This window comes from Clupea harengus, unplaced genomic scaffold, assembly GCF_900700415.2.
Source record: "Clupea harengus unplaced genomic scaffold, Ch_v2.0.2, whole genome shotgun sequence".
NCBI lineage: Eukaryota > Metazoa > Chordata > Actinopteri > Clupeiformes > Clupeidae > Clupea > Clupea harengus.
Window position 1 is genome coordinate 1 of NW_024880393.1, and position 24988 is coordinate 24988.

General features: G+C 41.7%; 2 protein-coding genes across 2 annotated transcripts; both read right to left on the reverse strand.

Annotated features, from left to right (window-relative positions):
* Window positions 1-178: 178 nt before the first annotated feature.
* On the reverse strand, window positions 179-9529 carry LOC122132033 (ras-related GTP-binding protein C-like). The gene is made up of 7 exons (XM_042706788.1): window positions 9123-9529; window positions 7497-7700; window positions 6100-6299; window positions 4531-4645; window positions 3788-3930; window positions 3104-3252; window positions 179-2660 (listed from the first exon to the last, which is right to left on the reverse strand). Exons 1-7 carry the CDS (start codon window positions 9300-9302, stop codon window positions 2506-2508), a joined length of 1146 nt encoding a protein of 381 aa, XP_042562722.1. The 5' UTR covers window positions 9303-9529; the 3' UTR covers window positions 179-2505.
* A 2239-nt stretch (window positions 9530-11768) lies between these two features.
* On the reverse strand, window positions 11769-14960 carry gja9a (gap junction protein alpha 9a). Its single transcript, XM_042706789.1, has 2 exons — window positions 14771-14960; window positions 11769-13987 (listed from the first exon to the last, which is right to left on the reverse strand). The coding sequence occupies exon 2, from the start codon at window positions 13963-13965 to the stop codon at window positions 12436-12438; it is 1530 nt and encodes a 509-aa protein (XP_042562723.1). The 5' UTR covers window positions 13966-13987; window positions 14771-14960; the 3' UTR covers window positions 11769-12435.
* Window positions 14961-24988: the final 10028 nt, after the last annotated feature.

The window sequence follows — 24988 nt, forward strand, 5'->3', positions numbered from 1 at the left end:
AGGTTATACCACGCTGGTCGTAATGTCAAAGTCTTTTGTCACCAGTGCGTGCATAGACTTTCTTCCCAATGTTACAATGGTTGCGATATGTTTAAAGCATCAACTGACCATGCTATTTAAGCATTAGCGCACACACAGTAGTATCAGTACTCAAATAACATGAAACCAAAAAGATGGCTTTTGTTGATAATTTATTGGTTGCATTGCATGACGACAGTGACAAACTCTGCAGAAGGCTTGGGGGGGTTGCCTGAAAGTCCATGTGCAATGAGTGAAAATATTAAACTCCAAATCCATAGATGGCCCCTCGGGAGGAAATTTGAAAAAAAATCCATGCGGTTTTTAATAAAATGTGTATTAAATGTGACGAGTAGCCTACATGACCGGTAAAGATTAGGGTTTAAAAAGCGCTGCCTGGAAAGCGAAAGGCACTATCTTAAGGTGTTTATTGTTTACATGTTTATTGTCATGTGACCATTTACACCTTGGGCAGAACTTAGGACAAAGACATAAGAAGTGAGAGAAAGCAAGAATCACTAGCGAACGTGACCCCACTATGAGTGATTTTGGTCACTTTTCTTTTCCAGGATTTCTTACAACTTGTTAGTGCTGATCCCTTTTCTAAACAGTGGATGGCATACAGATTACTAGACCACCTCAAGAAATGTGTGCGTGTATTCAATATCTTTTCATGATTCCAATCGATGCAGACATGCTCAGTAAGGATGGGCCGTGGGGATTCTGCCAGGCAGTAGGTGACGTGTCTGACCAAACAGCATATCTTCCTATTCTACCAGACACGTCAGTGAATTACATCATAGTGAGAGAGGGGAAACATAGAGGTCAATCACGTCTTTAAACTTTTACGTACAACTTCATTTACGACTAGTCACCCTGCTCTGACTTCCGGGAAGCAAAAGCGCAAAGTTGGCATAAACGTCACGGAACAGACAAGACATTCATAATCTCTGGGTTCACCTGCACGCTTTGGGGGGTGCAAATAGCTGATCAGTACGATTTGTGTTGCTCAAAAGTTCCCCATACATTCTCGAAAAAAAGTAATCTACGTCACAGTGATGCCGTCATTTGCACCAAAGATGCTGTACAAGTTTGGGGACATCTTCTCCAAGGATAACTTGGCTACCAATCATAGCTATGGCACTGGCATCTGCAGCAAGACCAGCACATTTTGGAATGCATGTCAGCATCCATGGATGGCCATTGGGCCTAGGCCTCCGTCCATAACACGAGAACTTCTACAGACTTACTAAGCAGTTTTTGCCATAGGCGTTAAGGTAGCACAGTTCTACCGTGGAAGCAATCAAAGCCAGGGACCCTGAAAGCACAGATGTCAGATCAGCTTTGGGCCTTCATCCTACCCTATATGTCTCTGAATTCAGCATGCTCAATCAGTCTCTATATTCACAATTAAATCAACCACCTCATTCACATCCACACCCTGATATCGCAGGTACAGACGATACACATCTATATCACACACACTTTCACACTAAACATGATCCCTTTTTACTCTGGACGATCTCTAAAAATAACTGAAAGGAAAAGATCAATAGGAAAAAAAAAAAAAAGAATCACAGGAAGAATGTGGGGTGCACTAAGTGAGGTGAGTAACAAACTTGCAGCAAGCAAGCCAGCTTGCAAGCTCCATCTACGTAAGGCTTCTCAAGTGTAGGTTTACTATCTGGAGGTGTAGACTCGACCAGCCTGCAAAAGAGTGGCAGAACTCATCCCTGTCACCTATTCACATAGCTTCGCCATTTCCCTCCCTCACATCGATGGACCAGCAGCAGAAAAACAAACAAACAAACAAACAAACAAAAAACAACCATACAGCAGATTCAAGAGGCTTTGTCTTCCCATGTCCACAAGATGGCGAGAGAGAGAAGCTAGTCCTTGTAGGGGAAGATTTTGTGTGCTTTCATTTATTTATCTAACTATTTTTTTATCATTCTCATCCTCTTCTCCCCTACCCACATCTCCTGCTATGATGGCCAGTCTCCCTCTCCTGCCAGACAGTGTGTTAATGCCTCTTGACCAAACGAAAGAGATGCCTCCACCTTCTCTTCTGTCTCACGTTCCCTTCCTCATCCTAACTTAGCAACACTTAGAGCTCTAGGGAAGCTCCTTTGCAGCATCAGTCGGGGGGGGGGGGGTTTCCCCCCCTCTGTATTTTCTTGATTTATTTCTATTTTTTAAGTTGCCATAGATAATGGCAGTAGAGTCTCTGTCTCTATCCCTTTGCAGGTTTTTAGTCAGGAGCTGTTTTTAGGGTGGTGGTGGTGATGGTGGTGGTGATGGTGGGTGACTGGAGGACGGCATAAGGATGTGCCCCTCTGCCGTCTCGCTCTCGCGGTTCACCAGCACTTATTCCCTCTCTCGTCTTTGCCTCCTTCGGTACTCTTCTGCTTTCTTACAGTCTCTCTCGTGTCCTTGTGCGATTCCTCTCTTCCTCTCCCTTGCCTGGCGTGTTGGAGCCGCGCCCGTCTACACCGTGCTGCGCGGGGTGCCGTTGAGGGCGACGCCTTTCATCAGGCATGGCGTGCCCGTCGGAGTGGATACCGTCCGCGTGTTTGTCATGCCCACCTCAAACACCTCATGGATGGCCTTCCGGAAACAGTGGAAGTTGTAGTCGATGAGGCCTGCGGAACAGAGCAAACACTGATAAGGGCACGCTGATTTGGTTGGCTGTGTTTGCACAGTGATCATCTGGTTCACGACAGACATCTAGTTCTTATCTGAGTGGATACCCATGTATGTGGACAATGATCCCACTCTAAAGTCCAATGTGACGTAATATAACGGCCATAAACATTCGTGAATAGATCTCATTTTTCATTTCCACAATTAATTCACAGAATTTGTTTGGAATGTATTTAAATATATTTATGTATCATTACCAACTACTGCCAAGTCATTTTATTTCATACTGACTTTATCACAGTGCTGAATGTTTGAAATTGCGTTTTTCAGTCTTTGCTCTACTGAGGACACATAGAGGACCAAATGTTTGGTACTTCTTAAATCATTTAGTGTGGCTGGCAGTAAAAGGGAACAGAGTAATGTCTGAGGGATGGTAGAGTACCTTTGCGCTCAAAGCTCTCCTCTCTGAGAATGCAAACGAGAGCCAGAAACTTGGTGACCTCTTTCAGGTACAGCACTGTGGTGTTGTTGAGCTTGATGATGGCCATGGACTCTTTGTCATACGCACTTCCACTGCCATCCTCTTTAAGACTGGGGGAAGGGGAGAGACACACAAACGTTATCCTTTAAATGTCTTTGCTAAAGATGCCACTGCCAAGCATTACCACTCTACTGTGTTTATTTTAGTATATTTAAGTGCAAATACAAATACAAAAAAAACATGGTGTGAAACTGCATCAGCCATTTATTTACTAAGCTACTGTTTTCTTTACCCTTTTGGGTTGCTTTCAACAAAAAAAAAGCTAAATTAACCAAACTTTGTGGAGAAAAAAAAATGTAAAAAAAATAGTTTTCCAATCAAACATTCAGGAAAGATTACATTGCAATTGGTACAGAGAGTGAACAGTCCTTACACACTCAAAACGACAATCTGAGAAGGCAAGTCTATAAATCTGCTCCCCACAATGAGCCCATATTAAAACATGCATTCCTGCATGCTAGTGAGGACCCCTCCCCTCGATGGCTTGTGTGACATTATCATGAATACACAATAAGTGAGATGGACAGCAAGGCAGTGTGCAAAGTTCAGTGGAATTCATCCATAGGCCCCACTGAAACAACTCACCCATAGATACAGGACACGTCAATGACCACGTCAATCATGTCGCAGCACAGCTCGTACGACTGCATATCCACCGGAGAGCTGTCTGTGGCGATGTAGATCTTACTAACCACATCGAACAAGAAAGCCTTCTCGATCACTGAATTCTGTTGTAGACAAAAAAAAAATAAAGATTGAACCTCCTGGAAGTTGATATCTATGCTCTCACTGTTCATCATTTGGGTGACTTGCATACTGTGATGACAAAGTCAATTCCATGTCAGACAAGGTTAAGTTAGAAGAATAGACACAGACTTAAAAAAAGACAAAGACTGCAGTTAAGGAAGATCATAGACATAATTGTATCAGATATTCAGCATAAACACTAAATTGAACCACCCTAAACATAAAGCCTGCTAGACAGTCCCTCCAGAATAAGAATAGTAAAAAAAACAATTGTTATGATTATTGCAGCCAAAATTGATTCAATTTGTTGCAGGATTTCTCAAAATTTGGGGTTAAAATTGGGGTGATTTTGAGTTAAATAAAATCAATCGCAAATAATACAGAACGTCCATAGCCATACCAAAAATATTGTGGTAATAAGACAAAATTGCAACACGCAATTGCGTGAACTTGTGAGACCAAATTCTGGAGGGACTGGCCAGAGCATTGAACCACAAAAAAAGGTTTCTCAATCAAGTCTTTCAAAAGAGATTGAGATAGTTTAAAAAAAAAAAAGTGCAAACGTAAGGCCAAGTACTTACTGATATGAAGATGTTCAGAAGGTTCTCCAGCGTTGGAAGCTGAGGAATCAGCTTCTGCACTACTTTACTGAAGGCTTCAAATATAGAGTGGTCGTAGATACTCGTCAGGTAGAAGCTGAGGCCAGAGAGAGCAGAGGAAGGGTTAGGATCAATCAGATCCCATCAGTTCCCATCACAGAGTACTACTGCCTCAAAGCATGAGCAAATATTCTGATATCGAGCTAGTAAGGGGCCAAAGTTAAGACACAATTTCATACTTCACTGAAAACCTCAAATATTGAGCAGCTGTAGATGGTAGCCTGTCAGACAGAAACTATGGAGCCACGGAAGACTGAGCATGTGAAGAAGCCTTGTACACATAACCCTGAAGTAATGAATACAGGGTAACACTTGGGACAGTTTTTATGAAAACCTATAATAAAAGGGAATGAAAAGGCAAAGCCCTCATTCAAGCCTCGCAAAGTTGAAAGGCCAAACGATCAGAGAGGCCCCTGTGGCACGCGACACAAAACAGTCCCTCGTTTGTAACCCTACTCTCCCCTATTCTAAACCAGTATGCACACACACACACACACACACACACACACACACACACACGCACACACGCACACACGCACACACGCACACACGCACACACGCACACACACTCACACTCAAGCGCGCACACACACACACACGCACACCATGTCTAACCAGAGACAGACTAGACAAGACGGGACATTTGCTGGCTGAAATTTCTGTCTCTTGAAAAACCAGAGACATTTAAATGCGAATGCTGTCTTACACATATTCTTTTCAACAGCACACGGACGGAACTGTACGGTTCAAATGCCATAATGACACATAATGTGCAGAAAGAATAGATTGATTTAAAGACACTCCATATGTAGATGGTAAACAACAAGGGTGGAAACATTAGCAATGGCTCCTATTAATAACATCCTGTTCCAAGGACGCAAATGGACATTTTCCTCTGTGTAGAAACTAAATCTTTTAAGTCCGACCCCACCAGTTTATAGTCGCTCAGGCTACTGGTCCTAGAGAAGAGGCCTCAGAGGAATCTGGCATTGTGGACCAGGGTATGTAGAAAATGTATTGACTGTACGCAAGCTACTGTACCACAATGTTCCTTCTAATCAACAGGCCCCCAAACATGCCAGCCAACCCCAGTACAGCTATGGCTGTTGTCATGGCGCCATTCTTTGCACCACACTGTCAAAGCTAAACAACATGTGTGACTCCCCATCACACAAAAATAAAGGTACATTTTTCCACACATGCATCGCACCTCTTGAACAAATCTGTAGCCTTCAGCCTTACATTTGTTTAGTGTCTGTTGCGCCGATCTTTGCTGAATAAAAGCTTTTATAACGACACCTACAGGATTACAAAGCAGACATCCCCACATGTGGGTAGCTGCCAGCCTTAACAGCCTTAACACTTAACACTGCCTCAAGGGGTAATCTCTAATTAAATAAGTCAGTAAAGTCACACACTCAGTATTTTTGTTTTTAAAGTCAAGTTCAGATTTATGGTGGAGACGAGTGTCGGGACAGTCTCACCACCCACCTGAGGTGCAGCTTCTCCAGACTGGCGTCTGCCAGGTCATCAGTGGCCCTCTGGTTGATGTCCCTCTGCGTCTCGATCTTGTGATCGTCGGACAGACCGTCCACTTTGTGGATGAACACCTCGAAGTTGATCTCGGGGTTGACCCTGTAGGCCCGCGACACGGTGAGGTGAAGTCGGCCCAGGGCCTCCACATAGTCGTCCTGCATGGGAGAGGAGGGGAAGAGTAGCAGTCAGACGGAAAGTGCTTAACTCACAGTTTTTTTTCTTTTTTCGTTCCTCTCAGTGGATCTGGGTACTACTGCCAAAGAAAAAAAATCACAAAGTCAAATACAAAACCCTTGGTCAGTGTTTACTCGACAGGATTTGGGCCAATATGTTTCATGTGTCGGAAATGTTGTACTTGGAACTGCTGCTGGGTTTTAAACTGCGAGGTGTACAAGCAACTCTCCGTAGCATTGTTTGTCTGTCAGGTATGTTTAATAGTGTGACTTGCATAATCAATTGCAGACCTTCCTGATTCCCACAGGTTATAAACACTGCTTTTCCTTTCAGGCCCAGAGGGAATTAGCATCAGCGTTGGGTTTTGGATTAGTGTCCGGATAGAGGCAAATAAACCTCAAATATAAACATGGATATGTTCCCAGGCCAAGTGAGTGACAGAGCTGAAACATGTGACAAATGGGTCTTGAACAAAGAACAAGTCTCAGTTCTTGTGACTGACACTGTGATTAAAATCCATCCTCGTGATGAGGTGCTGTTAGAGAAGTGTGAGTTGTGTTTTCATCCAACAAGCACATCGGTCAATTGTACCATGCCTCACAGGTGAGTAGATATTCAACTGTGCATGAATATGTGAAACAATAGCTTTTTAAGTTTAAAAAAATATATAATAAATGAATTCTGTTGTTTGAGTTTTTATTATGTTTCATACTAATTATTATTACTATTAATAATAAAAAACTATCAAAAGACAAAGTGTCAGTTGTTGTTGCTGTTGTTGGTTTGGTTATTCTGACAGCAGTGTGAAACAACTTCATTGCGAGTTGTTTTGAATTTTAAGAATATTTGTTCACATACAGACTGCATCCATTCAAAGGCAGCACTGACACAATATGTTGGCACGATCAGCAGGTCTTATGATACTGGTGTAACCTGTTTATAATACACTCTTTGTTGGCAGTCAAATTAAACCTTTAATTTCCTGGAAAAAAAGCAAATAGTATTGTGTATGACTTGCCTACAGATCTCCTTAACCATGGTCTATTAGTTGAGCAATAGCTATTATTTTAACTTTAGGGGAAAACATTCAAATCAGACAATGGCATAGTCCAAGACTTAGATGAACCTGATATCCAAATCACTCCACTCACACTACATCTCACGTTCACAATCTTTACCTGAGCATCAATGACAAATATCAGAGCCCCAGTGCCTCTGAAGATCATCTCATAATCAAAGGTGGGGTCAAAGAAGTCCACCTGTCCAGGAAAGTCCCAGATCTGAAAATTGACGAAAGAGCTACTTGAGATGTCATCCTTGTAGATCTTGTTGGTGCTCTCCAAGAACAAGGTCTCGTTGGGAGACATCTTGTGAAACACGACCTAGGAAGAGATAAACATTTGGGATCAATGCAGAGTCAGGGTACAGTCCAAACCAATGGGAAACATCCCCACCACTCTCATTTAGGTCAGCTAACGAGTCAATGAGCTGTTGAGTTTGTTTAAGGGACCCAAGCCAAATCACATGTTTCACTGGCTTCTAAAGACATTATTGATATTGCCATAGTCTGTGCTGAGTGCTGAGGTTTTTTTTGTATGCATTTGCACTTTCTTAAGAACAACTTTTTTTCCCACAGTTATGAAACAAGGTCCTTTGAGAACAAACATTTTATGAAACCAGTTTCCATTTTGAGCACACATTCCCCTGAACACTGATTTATATTTTATAAAACACTTTATTATCTCTTGCAAAAAACAAATGCATGTGATCAATTATTCATCTGTTCTATTCAGCTGTGCCAGAAAAAGGAAACAGACTACATAAGACCTTATGCCAAACTGATGCGATGTGATGCGTAGGCCTACTGTGTCAACTACATTGCTAATATCTTAATAATTTGCTTTGCGGGACAGAAATTCCCAAAACGTTTCATTTTAATTAAAGTGAAATAAACTGTTAAGAGTAGACAATAGTTACCGTGTCATAATGATTGGCAAACTACCTATCAAGTTAAGAAAAAGTTACACTAGTTATGTATCTTTTATAGCAACAAAATAAACAACGTAGACAACAATACATGTATTCTTATTTATTCTACCACTAGTATGAGAAAGTCAAATAATTGTTTTCAAAAGCGTGCATCTGTTCTAGTCATCTGTCACGAAAACATTTATCTGTATATTTTACAAACAATAATATAGGTAGGCAGGCTGTGATCACTTTTCTCCATCACGTGCCCGATTCGTGCCGGATGAGTGCGGCTATCGGCTGAGTAGGGAATGACTTGGATTTATGCAGCTAGAAAGTTAGCTCATGGTTAAGCAACCCGATTGACTAAGAACCTAACGTTACATCACCACGTATTGCAGAATTGCTTTTACTCATAGCCACTCTGAGATTCGCGAATCTGTAACGTTAATGCTGATACTAGCCTACATGGTTTGAGGCGTGAATGACAGCAAGCTAGCAAACATTTGTAGGCATGACAGACCATTACTTAGCTTGCTAGCCAGGTAGTTAATTCGCTGCTTTCATAACACTGAGTACTGTACTGTAGCTGTGCGTAGATGTGTAGCTGTGCGTAGATGTGTAACTGTGCGTACCAGCAAGTTAGTACTTGTTCTATATTATGACTCATATTTCTTCATCCGTATAGCTACCGTTAGCTGTTATGCATGTCTAGAGATAACGTTATGTTTAGATGGTGATACAATCGCCCAAGCAGGCATCAAGAATACACTACACAGATGAGCTCTAGGCTTAAGTGCTAACTTCGCTAGTGTTTGCTAACAAGCTAGTGTTACCTTCTGGATCGAAGATTTGCCACTCCTTCGCAGTCCCATCAGCAGTATCCTTGGTTTACTGTCAGACGGTGATGGACTGTCTTCGATATCGCCCTCTTCCTCTCCATAACCAAAATCTTTTGGGAACGAGTCCGCTACTCCATAGCTATCTGCTAGTGGTTCTTCATACTGTATCGACATTTTGACCCGACGACGCTTGGCTTCCCCAATCCCCCCCTCCCCCTTTACATATATTGTGGTCTGTTGTATAAATAATTCTTAGCCGCTACCTATCCCCATCAAATAAGGGTGGGTGAGCATGGGTTGTGTCTAAGATGATATCTAAAAGGGGGGAGAGAAGCGTTTGCCCGTCTCCTTTAATTCTTCAGGTCCCCAATGTTTCCTCTCCTGAAACGCAAGCTTCATCTGGTCCCGCCTCAGAATGGGATTGGGTATGTAGCAGTCAATCTGAACGATCACTGGTTAAAAGAGATGTCATTCATAAACTTGAGTTGTTAGGTGGGTCATCCAAAGTCATGTGTTTTTCAATCACCTGACTTGGCCATTCTGCTGGTGAGCAGGGCATGGGTAAAGACCTTACATAGGCGGTGCTCCGCCTATCTAAAATCTATGGCATGTGCTTGTTTAGTGACCTTTCACCTGGAGAAAAAATGCTTTTGTCCAGATTCATACTCAAGATCACGTGTGTAGTATTTGGCAAATGAAAAGCATAAAATGGTAAACAACCCATAGCACCAGAATTTAGCCTATGTGCCCGTGAATTTAACGGATACAAAAAGCAGTTTCATGTATTATACTCATGTTTTTTTTTCTGCTGACACGATTCAGTCGTTTACTTTATCAACCTACTAGATCACTTGCAGTTTACAATTTCATCGCTGGATGGCGCAAAATACCATATTTTTTCATACTTATTAAAGATGTGAAGCATGGTGAAATTTGTATCTTCTTATCACTGTTAAAGTTGCATCATTCTGGTGTTTTATTCAGTCATTGGTAGTGTATAGGCTATAATATTACTCCATTACTATTACTTGGGCAAAGTAATGAGTATCAATGTTTCTCACACCTCTAGTGTGGTGTGGATAGCTAGCCTTGCAAAAGAAGGTTCTACAATGGCCTCTTGGAAACCTTGGAACGGCCAGATCTGAATAATCTGGTATGATATGTAGGCTACTTCCACCTGTATTTCCTCCACCTTAACCTTGGGAATAGAAGCTCTTTAGTCATTTGGCTAATTTATAGTTTTGGAAGTTAATGACAGTTTTTAAAGTGGTGCAATATTATGTCTAACAACATTTATTTATAGAAGGTTTGATTTTTGTTATAGAACCATTTAACATTACATGCTTATCATATCCCAGCAATGAATTTGTGTCCATTACATACCAATAACTTGGAGTAAATTGTTTGAGAACACTCACACAATTCACCTGCAAAATAGCTGCACTTGTTACAAACAAATACACTGTCGGAAATTACATCTATTTCTTTCACTGTGAAAATGTGTTTCATTTGTCATATTTTTTTTCAAATCCAGGTTTCCAAACCAAGGGGTTTTATTTCACAGCAGAAGTGCCATAGACTGTAATAGTTATGATGAAAGTTACCAGTGTCACAACATTGCTCATGATTCAACAGTGCAGATTGCTTGAAGTACATTTGTATCTTTATGAACACCATGGTCACCATAGTAATACAAAACGTCTGGTCTGTTGTACAGTCAGCTCCATGGCAAAATCGTACATTCAGACATTGAGGCCTCTTGTGCAGATTTCTTGACCCAAAGCCCATCTTCAGGCCACTACGTGCAGATAATGTTACCAAAAGTGCTGTGATTGTGAAACCTAATGCAGGATATAGTAGGTGAAAAGGAAAAATCAACGCGATCACAAATCGTGATTGTTGACACAAACAATTCTAAAATCATTGCACTGATTAGATGAAAAACTGAGAATTAAAAACTCCAGTGGCGAAGTAGGAAGTATAGCAATCCCACGGTGGTAAATGCTGATTGGTTAAAGCCTAGTTCAGTGGTTTCTAAATGAACCCGGGGTCTACGCCCTTTATGATGTAACCACTGGAAATAATACCCTTGTGGAGTGTGGCCAAACCTTATCTATTCACAAAGTGGATAGGTGGCAATGTCCTGCTGTAAAAATATTTTCTTACATTGTCCCGGACCACAGACCTACATATAGTGCATAGGCCTAATGGTGTGTTTATCCGTCCTTCAGATGATCTCATACCAACAATATGCATTTGAAGATGATACCAGAACGGCTGCGTATAAAACATACCGTAAAAAGGGGCAAATTGCTGCATACTATAGCTTTAAAATGTACACCCTTAAGAAATAAACTCATATTGGCACCTGTATATCAGCTTTGCGAAATGTAAACAAAGTCATGCTGAAGGCTTAAATGGTCTGTCACTGACTCCAGAGACACAGATCCAGGGAACACAGAAATAGCCCAATGCTTTTGATTAGTGTTGTGCAGATTAGTTTGGTAACACTTTACTGTCTATATGTCCTTCCACTCTGTTGTATCTATGAATTGTCTATACTAGCGAGCTGTTTTAATTAATACTTCCCCTATGAAATTCTGTATGAAGCATTGATGCACTTCACATATCACAATAACATTGTATTTTAGACATTTTTATTATTTTACAAAGCAAACACATTTCAAATATGGTATTAAACAACAATTTCATGCATTTTGTTCACAAATACTCAAACCGAATTGCAAATTATAACACTACCAAAAGCAGTTCAATGAGTACACATTTTAACCTCACCCCACTCATACTGGTCACTCAGCTCAAATGAATGTGCACTGTATTGCTAATAATTAGAACGTATTGCTAATGCAAAGCACAGAAGTAAAACTGCTATGCATATCTTAAGCGTGGATTTAAAACGTCTCTTGATTTTTAGGTGATATTTGATACCACCGTGCCGATTCACTGTGGACTTGAGTCCAAATGTCTCTATTGTAATAATATTGTTTGGTACATTATAGCCTGTCTGTAGAGTTACCTGTACTGCAGTACTGAAGGATCTGTGAGAGCCACGACCCAGTCAAGCTACCAATACTTCACCATCTCAACAGAACTTTCAAACAAACATAGAGCTTTAAAAGCATGCAGGTTGTCTCTGTGTCTTGCTTTTTTGAGTCACGACTGTGGCTACAAAGCTTTGGACAAGTGGACTTTTACTGTCAGTTCAGTTGTCTTTATTCTCCAGGGTTCTCCAAGTGAATATTCAGTTCACCTTGTGTCAGAGGTCACTGGCGCTGAACGCCGGCCCTTATATCGTCAGGTCTGTCGGGGCAGCTCGTCGGCTGCTTGCGCTGCTCGACAATGATGCGCGGCGGACTGGAGACGAGGTCCTGGGGCTGGCCCTCGACTCCGAGCTCGTTTCCTCGATGGAGTCGGGCGTGCTGGGCCGACTGGGTCTCTTGGACTTCGAGCCCGAGCGGGAACGGGCGGTCACGTAGGCTGCGCCACTACTGCTGGCGGCACCCCCGCTGCGGCCCTTGGCGCTCCCATGCGAGGCCTCTTCCGAGGTGTTGCCCTCGACCACCGTGGAGCAATGCCAAGGCGCGGTGACCTTCCAGGGCTTCTTCACCGCGCTCACCGGCAGTGTGGGGCACGAGGAGTGAGAGAAGTCTCTGGGCAGGCAGGGGGAATCAGGGCTCTCCAACTCCAGCTCCTCGTCATGTGGGGGAAGATGGGCCTGGTCCTCCACCTCGTCTGGCTTGGGTGGAGTGATGGAGTTGCTGGGCCCTGAACGGGTCTCACTGCTGGTGTTGTTGGAGTTGCTGTTGTACTCCGTGGGACTGTGCGCCGACTCCTTGAGGGCGTTTGCCCCACCTTTAGGGGGCACGTCCCCCTGAACAGGAACGAAGGCAGATGAGGGGTTGATGAGAGGGGGGTAGGTAGGGCCGTCGGGAGGTTTCTCCATGAGCAGATTGTAGCCACCCGGTGCGGAGGGTAGAGTGGCCTTTCGTCCAGTGGCCATCCCGACTTGAGGGACCACAGAATCCTTCTTGCCCTTGGTGGGGTAGTAGCTGTCTTCCAGATCATCCCTAAGGTGCGGGTAGATGTCCAGGATGCCCTCCTTGAGCCCCTTGTAGCCCAGGTGCATGATCTCCAGGATGTTGAGGGAGAGCGAGATGAAGGCGATGCACTGCATGAACACCATGAAGACGCTCTTCTCCGTGGGCCGCGACACGAAGCAGTCCACCACGTTGGGGCACGGCTCGCGCTCGCACTTGAAGAGCGGGTCCAGCTGGAAGCCGTAGAGCGCGTACTGGCCCGTTATGAAGCCCACCTCCACGGCGGAGCGCGTGATGATGTGGGCCACGTAGGTGCGCAGCAGAGAGCCTCTCAGCGGCGCCTTGTTCACCTTGCCCTGGTCCAGCTGACGCATCTCTCGCTCGATCCGCCGCCGCAGCTCCACCAGCTCCGCGTTCACCTCCTCCAGCTCGCGACGCAGTGCGACCTTCTTGCGCTGGCGCTCCTTCTCTAGCGCGCGCAGCCGGTAGAGCGCGTGGCCCATGTAGACGAGCGAGGGCGACGAGACAAAGATGACCTGCAGCACCCAGTAGCGGATGAGGGAGATGGGGAAGGCCTGGTCGTAGCAGACGTTGCGGCACCCGGGCTGCTCCGTGTTGCAGATGAAGTCAGACTGCTCGTCGTTCCACACGTCCTCGGCCGCCACCCCCAGGACCAGCATGCGGAAGATGAAGAGGATGGTGAGCCAGATCTTCCCCACCATAGTGGAGTGGATGTGGACCTCCTCCAAGATCCCACCAAGGAAGTTCCAGTCCCCCATCTTCACACGAGCATCTTTGTGACTGTCCAGGAAAGGGAAAGTTGGGTTAGGGGGGTTTGGTGACTGACAAATTAGGGTGGTTGTGACAATGGCCACTTGGGCTGGTTGTCCTCTACTTTAGCCTCATTAACCCCGCCTGTTTTCAGGCAACTGTCCCTTTAAATTGACTAATGCTGCTGTTGGTACATGTTGTTATGTAAACCCAGGACAGAGAGAAAAACATTACAATAGCTAATACCAGCAGAACAAAAGAATGATCACATTTTATTCTTAATAAATCGTACCTTGACATGCATCCGCAATCCTTTTTATGTCAGATCTTTAACTTTTATATTTGTACATACCCAAGTGGCATGTCATGATTGGCATAATGATTACTATGACATTTTCAATATTGCAATTATTTTGTATGAATATTAGGCTTTGATTGAAAGTTTAAAGTGATGCTTAGCTTCACAATAAAGCTGGTGTACATTTGGAAACAAACATCATATAATCAAATAAAATAGGGGAAATAGATCACTTTAAACTTTTAATAGCCTATTCACAATAAACAAACAAACAAAACACGTTAAAATGATCTTTCATTAATCAAATATTTACGGAATACTATTTAATTATATTTACTTAATATATTTACTTACTTTAATAATTATATTATTAAAATTATTATTGTCGTCTATGACCAACAAATATCTTAATAGGCAGTCGTAAATAATCCTTTATGACTCGTTGTCAACAAAATTGTCAACAAGTAAAATATTGCATTACTAATTTCTAAAAGTAGAAAACGGCATCATCCTACCTTCAGCCAGAATAAAATCATACATGAAACGCAACATAGTGCGGATAAGGCTATATCCCAGAATTGTCACATTGTTAAACGGTTGTAGCTCCAAAGTAGCCTACACACATACAACTTGAACTAAGCTACATGCTCTTGTATCAGCATCTCCCTTTTATTGCACTCATTAGCCCCTCGCGATCCCCCCCCCCCCCCCCCAAAAAAAAAAGAAAAACAAAAAGTTGTTAACCTCACTGACAACCTACAACATTTCAAGAATAAATCAATGCACCAGTAGTTGCCAGTTACCTTCCAGCAGTATAGACAGACTGCCGGTGATTTAAATCCCCTCGGGTCATACAGGCGCGACGAGGCCGCCAAAATGCTTAAAAATCGTTGGTGTCCTGCACATCTGTCGCGGCGCATCACCTGAACTTTTTTGACCCCCAGTTTGTCACTGCTGGCAGCGAAAGATGGTTTTCCGACTGGACAGTTCAGTGTGCGTGGGGGTGGGGACATCGAGGTTGGCACGTAGAAGTCCGCAATCAATAACCACAGCCACTACGGCTGAAATGAGCGCTGCGTTAACATTAATGGTAATTGATCCAGCGTCCTCTTTGCAGCCGCGCTGTTCAGTTTTAACCATTACCAGTGATGGGACTACGCCACATTTGCCCATCCCCATGTCCATGCATTTATTTCAGTATGTTTCTGTGTTATAAATACAATTACGCAGTTGAACTCTAGCTTAGCTAGTTCCTTTCCCTGAAGGGTTGGGGATTGTGTGCATAGAGTTTGATTATCAATTAGCACCAGATGCCCTGGAAAAAAAAACAGTTTGACATGGGCTTCACACTAAAATTCACACCAGTATTTTTGAGCCACTGATAACCAAAACAATGGATATAATCTTTATTAACTGAGTGTATGAATTAAACTGAATTGTGTCCAACCAATGAATTGTTGAAATTAAATGAAATGTTTCCAGATATCTGTAGTTTTGACACATGATTTTTAAACTTCATTTACAAATGCAGTATATGCAGCTGGGATGATTACACTGTACGGTCCTTTACTGGGGTATCTCCATGGAGATGAACATCCCCTGCCATGGTGCTCTTACTAATCAATGTTTTTTTGTGTGTGATGCAATCAATCGGTCACGTCCGATTTCATACTCTGCTAGTTCCATCTGAATGTAATTAAAGCTGTGTCAGCAAGTTGTAGCTACATTTTATTCCATTTACAAGAAATCAATGGTGCCAACTTGTTTCACTTGCTAAATGTATAGGTATATTCCAATCAGCTTGGTACTATCTGAGGGCATTGTAGGATAGTCTAAAAGTGTTTTTTTGTTGGGTGCCCTCCTATTACACAATGCCGCCCTTCAATGTCAGGCTATTAGCAGTTTCAGATTAATCAGTGCAAGCATTGTTGTAATTACTAGGATTAGGTTTTCATTATTATTTTGAGCAACAATATGAACACAGAACAATGTAATTATATATGTATGATTCAACACACTAATTAAAGAGAACCAAACCATGATGCAGGTCATAAGAAATCAGTGAATGTCCACCAGAGCATTCCTGTTTTGAGAGAGAGAGAGAGAGGGAGAGAGAGAGAGATTACTCGGTCCTGTAGATCAAAGAGCAGTGGTGTGTTGTATTATTGTACATGGATATTTCTCTTAGAGCAGCCTCTTTCTGTGTAGAATTAAATACATTTAATTCAAATTTAAATATTTCAATCTTTTGTTTAGTTCAAGGCCAACTTCAATCCTTCTTTCTAGCACAACAGCCTGAGTGATATAAGGGCTCAAACCTTGATCCTTGTGTAAGGTTGTTGATATTTGAGCTCATCAGCCCCAGACAGACCCCATTGAATTCAACAAAAGGTGTAAAGGTTCACAATCAACGTCAGCACCTTCACAGCAATGAATACCAGCAGTAAACTTTGACCAGCCCCTCCACAGTAATCAATACCAGCAATAAACGTTGATCAGCTTGAATCAGTTGTTCGTATAGATTCAGGTTTGATCACATGCACCAAAAAGCAATATTCTTTTCTTATTAAATAAATAAATAAAACACATCAGTGTTCCTTCACCACTAATGGGAATATGGTGTACATGCTCTGATTTTTTTAAATTTGTAATGTTTTTTTAATTCTGCATCTTATTCCATCCACTGTAACCTATTGCTTTCCTTCTTCAGTACCTCCACTGGGGAACAAGGACACCACCTTCAAAAGTGCATCCACACTGGACCTTCGTCCCTGTCATTCAGTGTTTCCTACCACCTTCCTCATCCTCAGTTGTTATGGAGTCTCTAAGCATTGGGGTCATGGTTGATGACCAGCTGGCATTCATAAACCTCACTGAAGCAATGTCCTTGATCCACACCATACAACATGGCCACAGAGGCTCGACTGGTACAGCAAGTTATTGACAACACAATACATGGGGTTAGGGGTTTTTATTCCCTGGGAGCGCACATACTGTTACGAATAAGTGTACCCTACGTGTACTGTAGGTAGTTCAACAGTGACACGAACAGCAAAACTCCAGCCATTCAAGCAAGAGCCTCCCAACTCCCTTGTGGCTGATCGCCTGACATGTTTGACCAAGAAGGACGGAACAGAACAGGGGGTGCAGCTGGAATTCACTCAGGCAAAATGTCCCCACATCACACCACTCTTCACCTCACCTCACGCCACTGGCTCCTTGTGGCTGTTTGCATCAGCTTCCTCGACCTTAAGGTCGGGCCTTCCCCAGGTGCAAGCATCTTCTGGCACGGACCTGGCTGCAATCGGGCCGTGTTTATAACACCCAGTCACAAATAAGGACCTACGGAACGTCCCATCCCCTTCACTTGGGTGTGCAAACAAGAGAGACCTGATTATTCATACGCCGTGAGGTCAAATGCCTCTCGCGTGCAGTACCTCAATTCAGACATGAGTCTCAGAATATGCACAAAGCTGTGTACAGACAGGCTCGTCTCGGCTTATCTCTTCATGATAGAAGAACTCGTCTCCTCAGCTGCACAGACTTTCTGCCGCTGATGTTCTCAAATATCAGGCTACAGATATTTAGTCTGCAAGTGCGTCCTCATTTAAGGACGTTGCGTCAATACTGCCAGACTGCAGTGTTTGTACGCAAATTATTTTGCAGGATAAAACGTATTGTTTATTTGTTTTGGCTCTTTTCAGAACCACCTTGTAATGATACCCTGAACAAAATAACGCTTAAATGAATCACTTAAGAAGTACTAATCCCCTCACAGCCAATCTATGCTTAAATCAACAGTGCAGCCAGTCACCCATGGTAGGCTAGCCACTGGTAGCCCAAATCTCAGCATCACTGCATGTGTCCTGCAGTGGCCTGCAGCTCAATAGTGTTATGAAACACAGGAAGGCTATACACAGCATTTTCCAGCCTCTTTTGTTCAACAGTGTAGTGAGAAACGCGGATGGCTAGTAGGACCCCTGCTGTGCAATGGGGTGTCCCCGCAGTCCAGCCATCGACGCCCTCCTGGGGGAGGTGGGTCAAATGAATCCGAGCCTTTTGATACAGATTTGGTCATGCACATTGGCTCACATACGATTATTCAATTACGATCGTGTGTACATCCGTGACAGGCCCTCAAGCACCACACAAATGGACCACATTGTAAAAAATCAAACCTACAGGCCAGTAAGTTTCATCGAAAATATCAGCAAGACCACAAAAATGTACTGAATAAAATCATGACTTTGTGTTTTGCTGAAAGGTTTGAGGTGATTTTGCATTTTAAAATAAAGGGACAAATTTCACTTAACATTTGAGTTCATTTTGCGTTATATTTCCCTATGCCGTAAAATGGTTTACTCTTTTTAGTTAAGATTCAGAATAATCAGGCCATACCCTCAAACAATTATATTTATAATCTGATATGGCCATAAACTTGAATGTTGAATGTAAACTAAAAATTGAATAGTAGTAGTTCCATGATATCATTTTTTACAGTGCAAAGCTGACTTGCCCTTTGGTTTTTCCAATTCCAATCTGTTTAAAAAAAGCTATTATTGATTCTGTCTGGTGTGTGGAGAGCATGAAATGGTGGTCTCAGAGTAAACAGCACAAGTCCCCACATGCCCCACTCAGCACTACACATGCTAAACCGTCAGATCAGGAGTTTTGTGATGTGTAGGACACACGTCTCCCGGCAGTTTTAAGCAGTGGAATGTTTGAAATGCAACATGCTCTGATGTTTTGCACATATGATTCATGGATATTGTTTGATTAGATATTGACATAATTAGGTCCTGTGTCTTAAAGAGACTTATTGCATCACCATGTTATTTACCAATAAAATAGTTTATTGGTCTTATTGGTAATATTTAGTGTTTTAGCCCTTGTGCTGAATTGCACTCACCAATGGTTGTTCCTAGTCTTCTCGTGTCTGACACTTATGTCCGGAAGCAGAGTTTCTGCTACTTTAGAGTTAGCTCAAGCTGTGACCTTTTTGTGTACTACAAAGCCCATTTGTAAGTCAATTTGAATGAAAGTGCTTGCCAGATGAATGAATGTAAATGTCAAACTTAGCATTGTGTTTAGGCGCTGTTTTCCACATGAGTAGGTCCCATTTGGTGAGCGGCCAAAGGATGCAATGTAAAATTCAGTGAATAATGATGATTCATAGACTGCAATTTCCACTTTGTTGCTCCAATCATAAAACACACACATCAACCCACATTGATGTTACGTTAATGCAGTTGCCGTTTATTTGTTATAATTATTCAAATTATTTTATTTACTTTAGATTATAAAGAAAACCCAATGTGCTTTGTCATTTAACAATACCCAAATCATGTATTTTAATATAATTTTCACTGAAATATCATGAAACTACTCAAATGTTCTGACAAAAACTGAATCCTTTTGTTTCAGTAATGGGTAAGTCTAAGGCAGTACTCATGAGGCCCCACTAGATGGCACTGTAACACACTCACTCACTCACACAGAGGCCTTTTCCATCAACAGGGTACGGGTTCTTGAACTGGTTCCATTCTGGATTCTGTGAACTGCCATTTTGTGAACCAGCGAGTGTTTCCACCAGTTTTGAGATAATAAAATAGAGGGTGTTGCAGTAGTAGAAAAATGGCATATCGCATTGATTACCCTCCTTTTCCTCCAAAAAAAAGACAAACATGTACCAACTACTAATGATAAGAAGACACTGAAGACTATTACGTACAAAGCAAAAAAGTTTTATTTGCAGACGTATAGCCTGAGACGTTATCGGAGGAGATAAATAACTGATGGGAAAATGAATGGGGGAATGTATTATTAAAGAGCCAATCACATAAATTCACAGCATAAAATTATTGAAGGGCCAAGTTGCAGGTCCACCAAGATATTTTTAAAAACCATCTTTCAGTCTTTAATAAAGCAATAAGAAATGCAAGGAAGGATCATTTCTCGAAATAAATATATATAAATTCTAACAATTCTAGGGTGCTCTTTTCAACGATCGACAGCCCTTAAAGATCCCGCCCCCAAAGTAGATGGTAGTCTGTTTTTCTACCTCCAAATGTGAGGAATTTGCAGGGTGCTTCAGAGATAAGATAACAAGTCAGGCAATACCAAATGTCTCGTTTGTTGTTGACCCCCTTCCACCATGCTGTAACAGTATGAGCTCTTTTGAACTAGCTGATACAGAAATGCTGAGCAAAGTAGTGTCACAATTGAAGTAATTTACATGCCATCTTGATCCTATTCCAACCCCGTTTTTCAAGCCCATCTTTAACTGTGTGTCTGAGGACATTTAAAGTCATTGTGAACTGTTCCCTGCTTACAGGTATTTTCCAATCCAAACTTAAAACTGCCTTGGTGAGACCCCTCCTGAAGAAAAGTAACTTAAACTCTTCAGTCCTTAACAATTTTAGACCAATTTTTTCCCATCAAAGCATATAAACGGCGTTAGTCAAGGTTGGCATCTCTGGTCCAGTCCTAAACTGGTTTAGGACCTATCTAACTGGCCCGGAATATTTTGTCACCCTTGGGGACCACAGCTCCAAAAACATATGTCAACTATTTGGCTCAAAAACGTGTGATCTGTGGGGTCCCTCAAGGATCCATTTTAGGGCCCTTACTCTTTAGTCTATACATGTTACCCCATGCTAGTGTCATTAAGAGGCACACCATTAATTACCGTATGCAGATGACACCCAGCACTATATTTCTGTAACACCCAACAATTACAGCTCTGTTGATTGCTTGGTAAATTGCATTGCTGATATAAATGTATGGATGTTACAGAACTTTCTCCAGCTCAACCAAGATAAAACAGAGGTATTAGTCATTGGTGAAAAAGCCAAAATGGAGAGATTATCTGCACATTTAAAAACACTGGCACTTAACACAAAGTACCAGGCCAGAAACCTAGGTGTCATATTTGACGCAGATCTTAATTTAGAAAACCATATAAAAAAAATAATTAAAAGATCTTTTCATCATTTAAGAAACATTGCTAAGGTGCAACCGTTTCTCTCTCAAGCTGACACTGAAAGACTGATGCATGCTTTTATCACGAGCAGGCTAGACTACTGTAACTCTCTCTTGTCTGGTCTACCAAATAAAGACATTAGTCAATTACAAATGATACAGAATGCTGCAGCACGAGTCCTCACCAAAACGGGCGCACATCACACCAGTCTTAAAATCACTGCACTGGTTACCTGTTAGTTGCAGAATAGATTTTAAGATTCTTTTACTAGTCTATAAATCACTCCATAGTCGTGCACCTGAATATGTCAGGCATGCTCTCAAGATACACACCGGCGTAAAAGTGGAAAGAGATACCATATTTTCTAAGAATGGATCCTAAGGGGTGCATGCAGAGGGCAAATAGGTTTGGCCCGAGAATAGAACGCTGGGGGACTCAAGAAGAAAGGAAGAAACAGTCACCAAGGCTGACAGAAAAACTGATCCAGCAAGTAAGACTTAAACCACTCCAGAGCAGTACCTTTAATGCCGACACAGGCTCCAGGCAAGATATGAGGACACCATGGTTTGTGTCGAATGCAAATGTGCAAAGTACAGACTCAGCAGGGAGTAGTGGAGACCGAGTGGACAACGCCCTCTGAACTCTTATAGACAAATCTTTTAAATGTAATAGTTATAAATAAATATTATTATTGGTTCTAAAAGCAGTGACTATGCCTGTTGATACTTGTCTTCTTATTATTACATTGTTATTAATTATTGTATTGAACGTAAACTTAATTTACTTGTTGCACTTTTGACAATAGTGTCATGTATAACGATCATGCAAATAAAGCCCTTTTTATTTTAATTTGAGAGAGAAAGAGAGAGAGAGAGAGAGAGAGAGAGAGAGAGAGAGAGAAAGAGAGAGAGAGAGAGAGAATAATCAAATAAAGTCAGTGTATCAATAGGCATAGGCCAGAAACTATGGAATGTTCCACATAAATTGGCTGGAGAGCTGGTAGCTGCAAGAGAGAGATCAATGGCTTTTTTGAAAGCTCCTGTCTATTAATTAGAAACAGACAACCAAACTGTAGAGCTGTGACAAGGCCACGCCAGGACACACACACACACACACACACACACACAACAAAACCCAAATTAAGCCAACCATAACCCATTAATGGATTACACTTCATTAACCCTGCAAGAACACAAGTTACATAACAAAAACAAACTCATTCAATCAGATAAGTAGAAATAATGTATTTAAATGTTATTCAGTGAATGAGAATGTAATTTGCATTGGAATTTATAAAAAAAAAAAAAATGAAAATAACCTGATACAAACCATATAGAAATGTACTACAGTCTACTCTACATAATAAAATTGGAACGGTGTCCATTTAACAAAACATATGTTTACAAAATCACTCTGTTTGTATGTCTCTTCTTTTTCTTTAGAGGACTTGTGTCCCTCTATGTTTAACAGACTGGCATATTTTCCTGCCGATTCAAGGAAAATCTTCCATGACAAAGAGCACCATGAAAAGAAGCAGTGTTGAATGTTGAGATACCCTGAGTGACTGCAATGGCCTGCCCTCTAGTGCCCAAGCAGCTTCAAACACAAAGCAGACTGACTAGGCCTAGGGTCTCAGTCCACTTTTTACATACGGCATTTTACAACTTCAGATCATTGAACGTCATCTGTCCATATTAAATAATACAAAAATATTTTTGATAATTACAATATTAATGTTTTGAAAGGTGTTCTTTGATTGAACAGAAAACTACAGGAGCATACCCTTCTGGAGTATTGTTAAGACAAGACAAGATGCATTGCTTCTTCATTTCCAAATACGCCACTAAACTACTTGGCAGAGAGTTCACTGGTGTGTGGGAACCAAGACACTAACTGTAGGGTTTTGCTTGGAATCCACAGCCAGCAGGGGTATCAGGATAAAGCAACAATGATACACTTATAATGCACTTAAGTGGTGATTACAACTGAGTAATACCACGTCCTGTTTGGGAGGAAGTGACTACAATGCATCGGGATGACCAACATGACATTATCACCACACGAATTCCTGAACATCCTGACTAATCTCAGAGCAAACAGACCAACGGACAAGAAGAGCTACGATGGAAAAACATTCATAATCTTACAAGCAAGAGTCTGACAAAAGCTCTCCTTGCCATTTAAAAAAAGTCAGCATTATTGCAAACATTGTGCAAACAAATTCGCCATACAATTAAGTATGTACTGTATAATGTATAACCATCTTCTGGATATACAATGAATAAAACTACAGGTATTGAGTCTTTTGTCTTTAACATTTCAAGCCCAATATGAGTGTCATCTCATGTACAAAACAGCATTTAATATGATTGAATCACTACATATAAATCACTGAACTAAAATATGAACAATTAATTCATCACCCTGTTCTAAAATGCAAGCTGTACAGCAGGCTTACTGCTTCCCTGAAGTAGTGTTTTACAACATAGAATACTTAGGCCTACAAAAGTCACAAACACAATCTAACTCTTTAAGCAGTTTAACCATTTTAAAACCGAATGCAAAACAAACAAACAAAAAAAAATCAAGTCAGCATCACTACTTCGCTGCTGGGGACAAGAAAATATTGAAGAGTACAGCGAACACGAGGCAGACTACGTATCCCACGATGCACAGCCAGAAGCGTGGGTCCCTGAGAAGCTTCTTGTTGTAGCTGCTGAAGAAGACGTAACCAATGGTCATGCCCGCCAACCCTCCAGCGATATGGGCTACAAAGGAGACCTGCAGGCACACAGTTGTGTTTCATCATCATCATCTGTTCAGGTGACCCACTGCATGTGTAAGACTTAGGATAATAGATAAACACATATCCAATGAACTGCAACACATGAAGTGTTATGGTCTAAATTCAAATATGAAAATTTAAAGAACTGTGTTAAAGCCCCATTATGCGAGAGTTGCTATTTTTTTTGCTACTGAGCGCCCCCTAAAGTTGCGGAGTGTAGGTCTCTTACACCACTGTCATAAATAAAAATCGTGCTTTGAGACCCCCTGATGGACAGTGGTACACATGTATTTGTTGACAAACTTAAGGATTTGGAACCGGCAATGACAAGGTAGAGTAATAAGAGTAAGAATAAGAATAACAAAAAAAGTTTATTTTAGTTTGGCTGAAATACTGTCCACGTTTATACATTTTTAAGCGTTTGATTATGTGTAATCTAATAAAATGTTGTTGGCAAAATGCTTAGGCACATATTGTGCATGTACATTGGACAGTGTAATTTATTACAAGCTAGCCGAGTTAGGTTCAAGGTTGCACACTTCTAAGACTTATTTAGCACGAGATTGACAAAGACTGATCAAACTTTTTGGCACAGGATTCATTTATTTGGATGCTAGCCTGAGACAGGCCTGAAGTCGATAACTTTGACCCTGATAAGGTTATAGCCATGTCGCATTCTTTCATAAATAACATAGGCAGAGATATTTATGGTGTCGACAACTTTCCTAACACAGCCAAACATCAAGAAAGAGCAAGACATAGTCCAACAGAAAGAAGGCCAGCTTGGCATCCAACTTGCATCCTTTTAGCTCTGGCCAACAAGTTAAAGCCAGTCCGAGACTGACTCTTGTTTGGTCTCTTGCTCAGTTACTCTCTTTTTTTCTCTTCCTCGCTTCCTCTGACATCTTCCTCAGTTTCTTTGTCACCTTTGCCATGATGTCCGTACAGGGAATACATCGCTAGCTA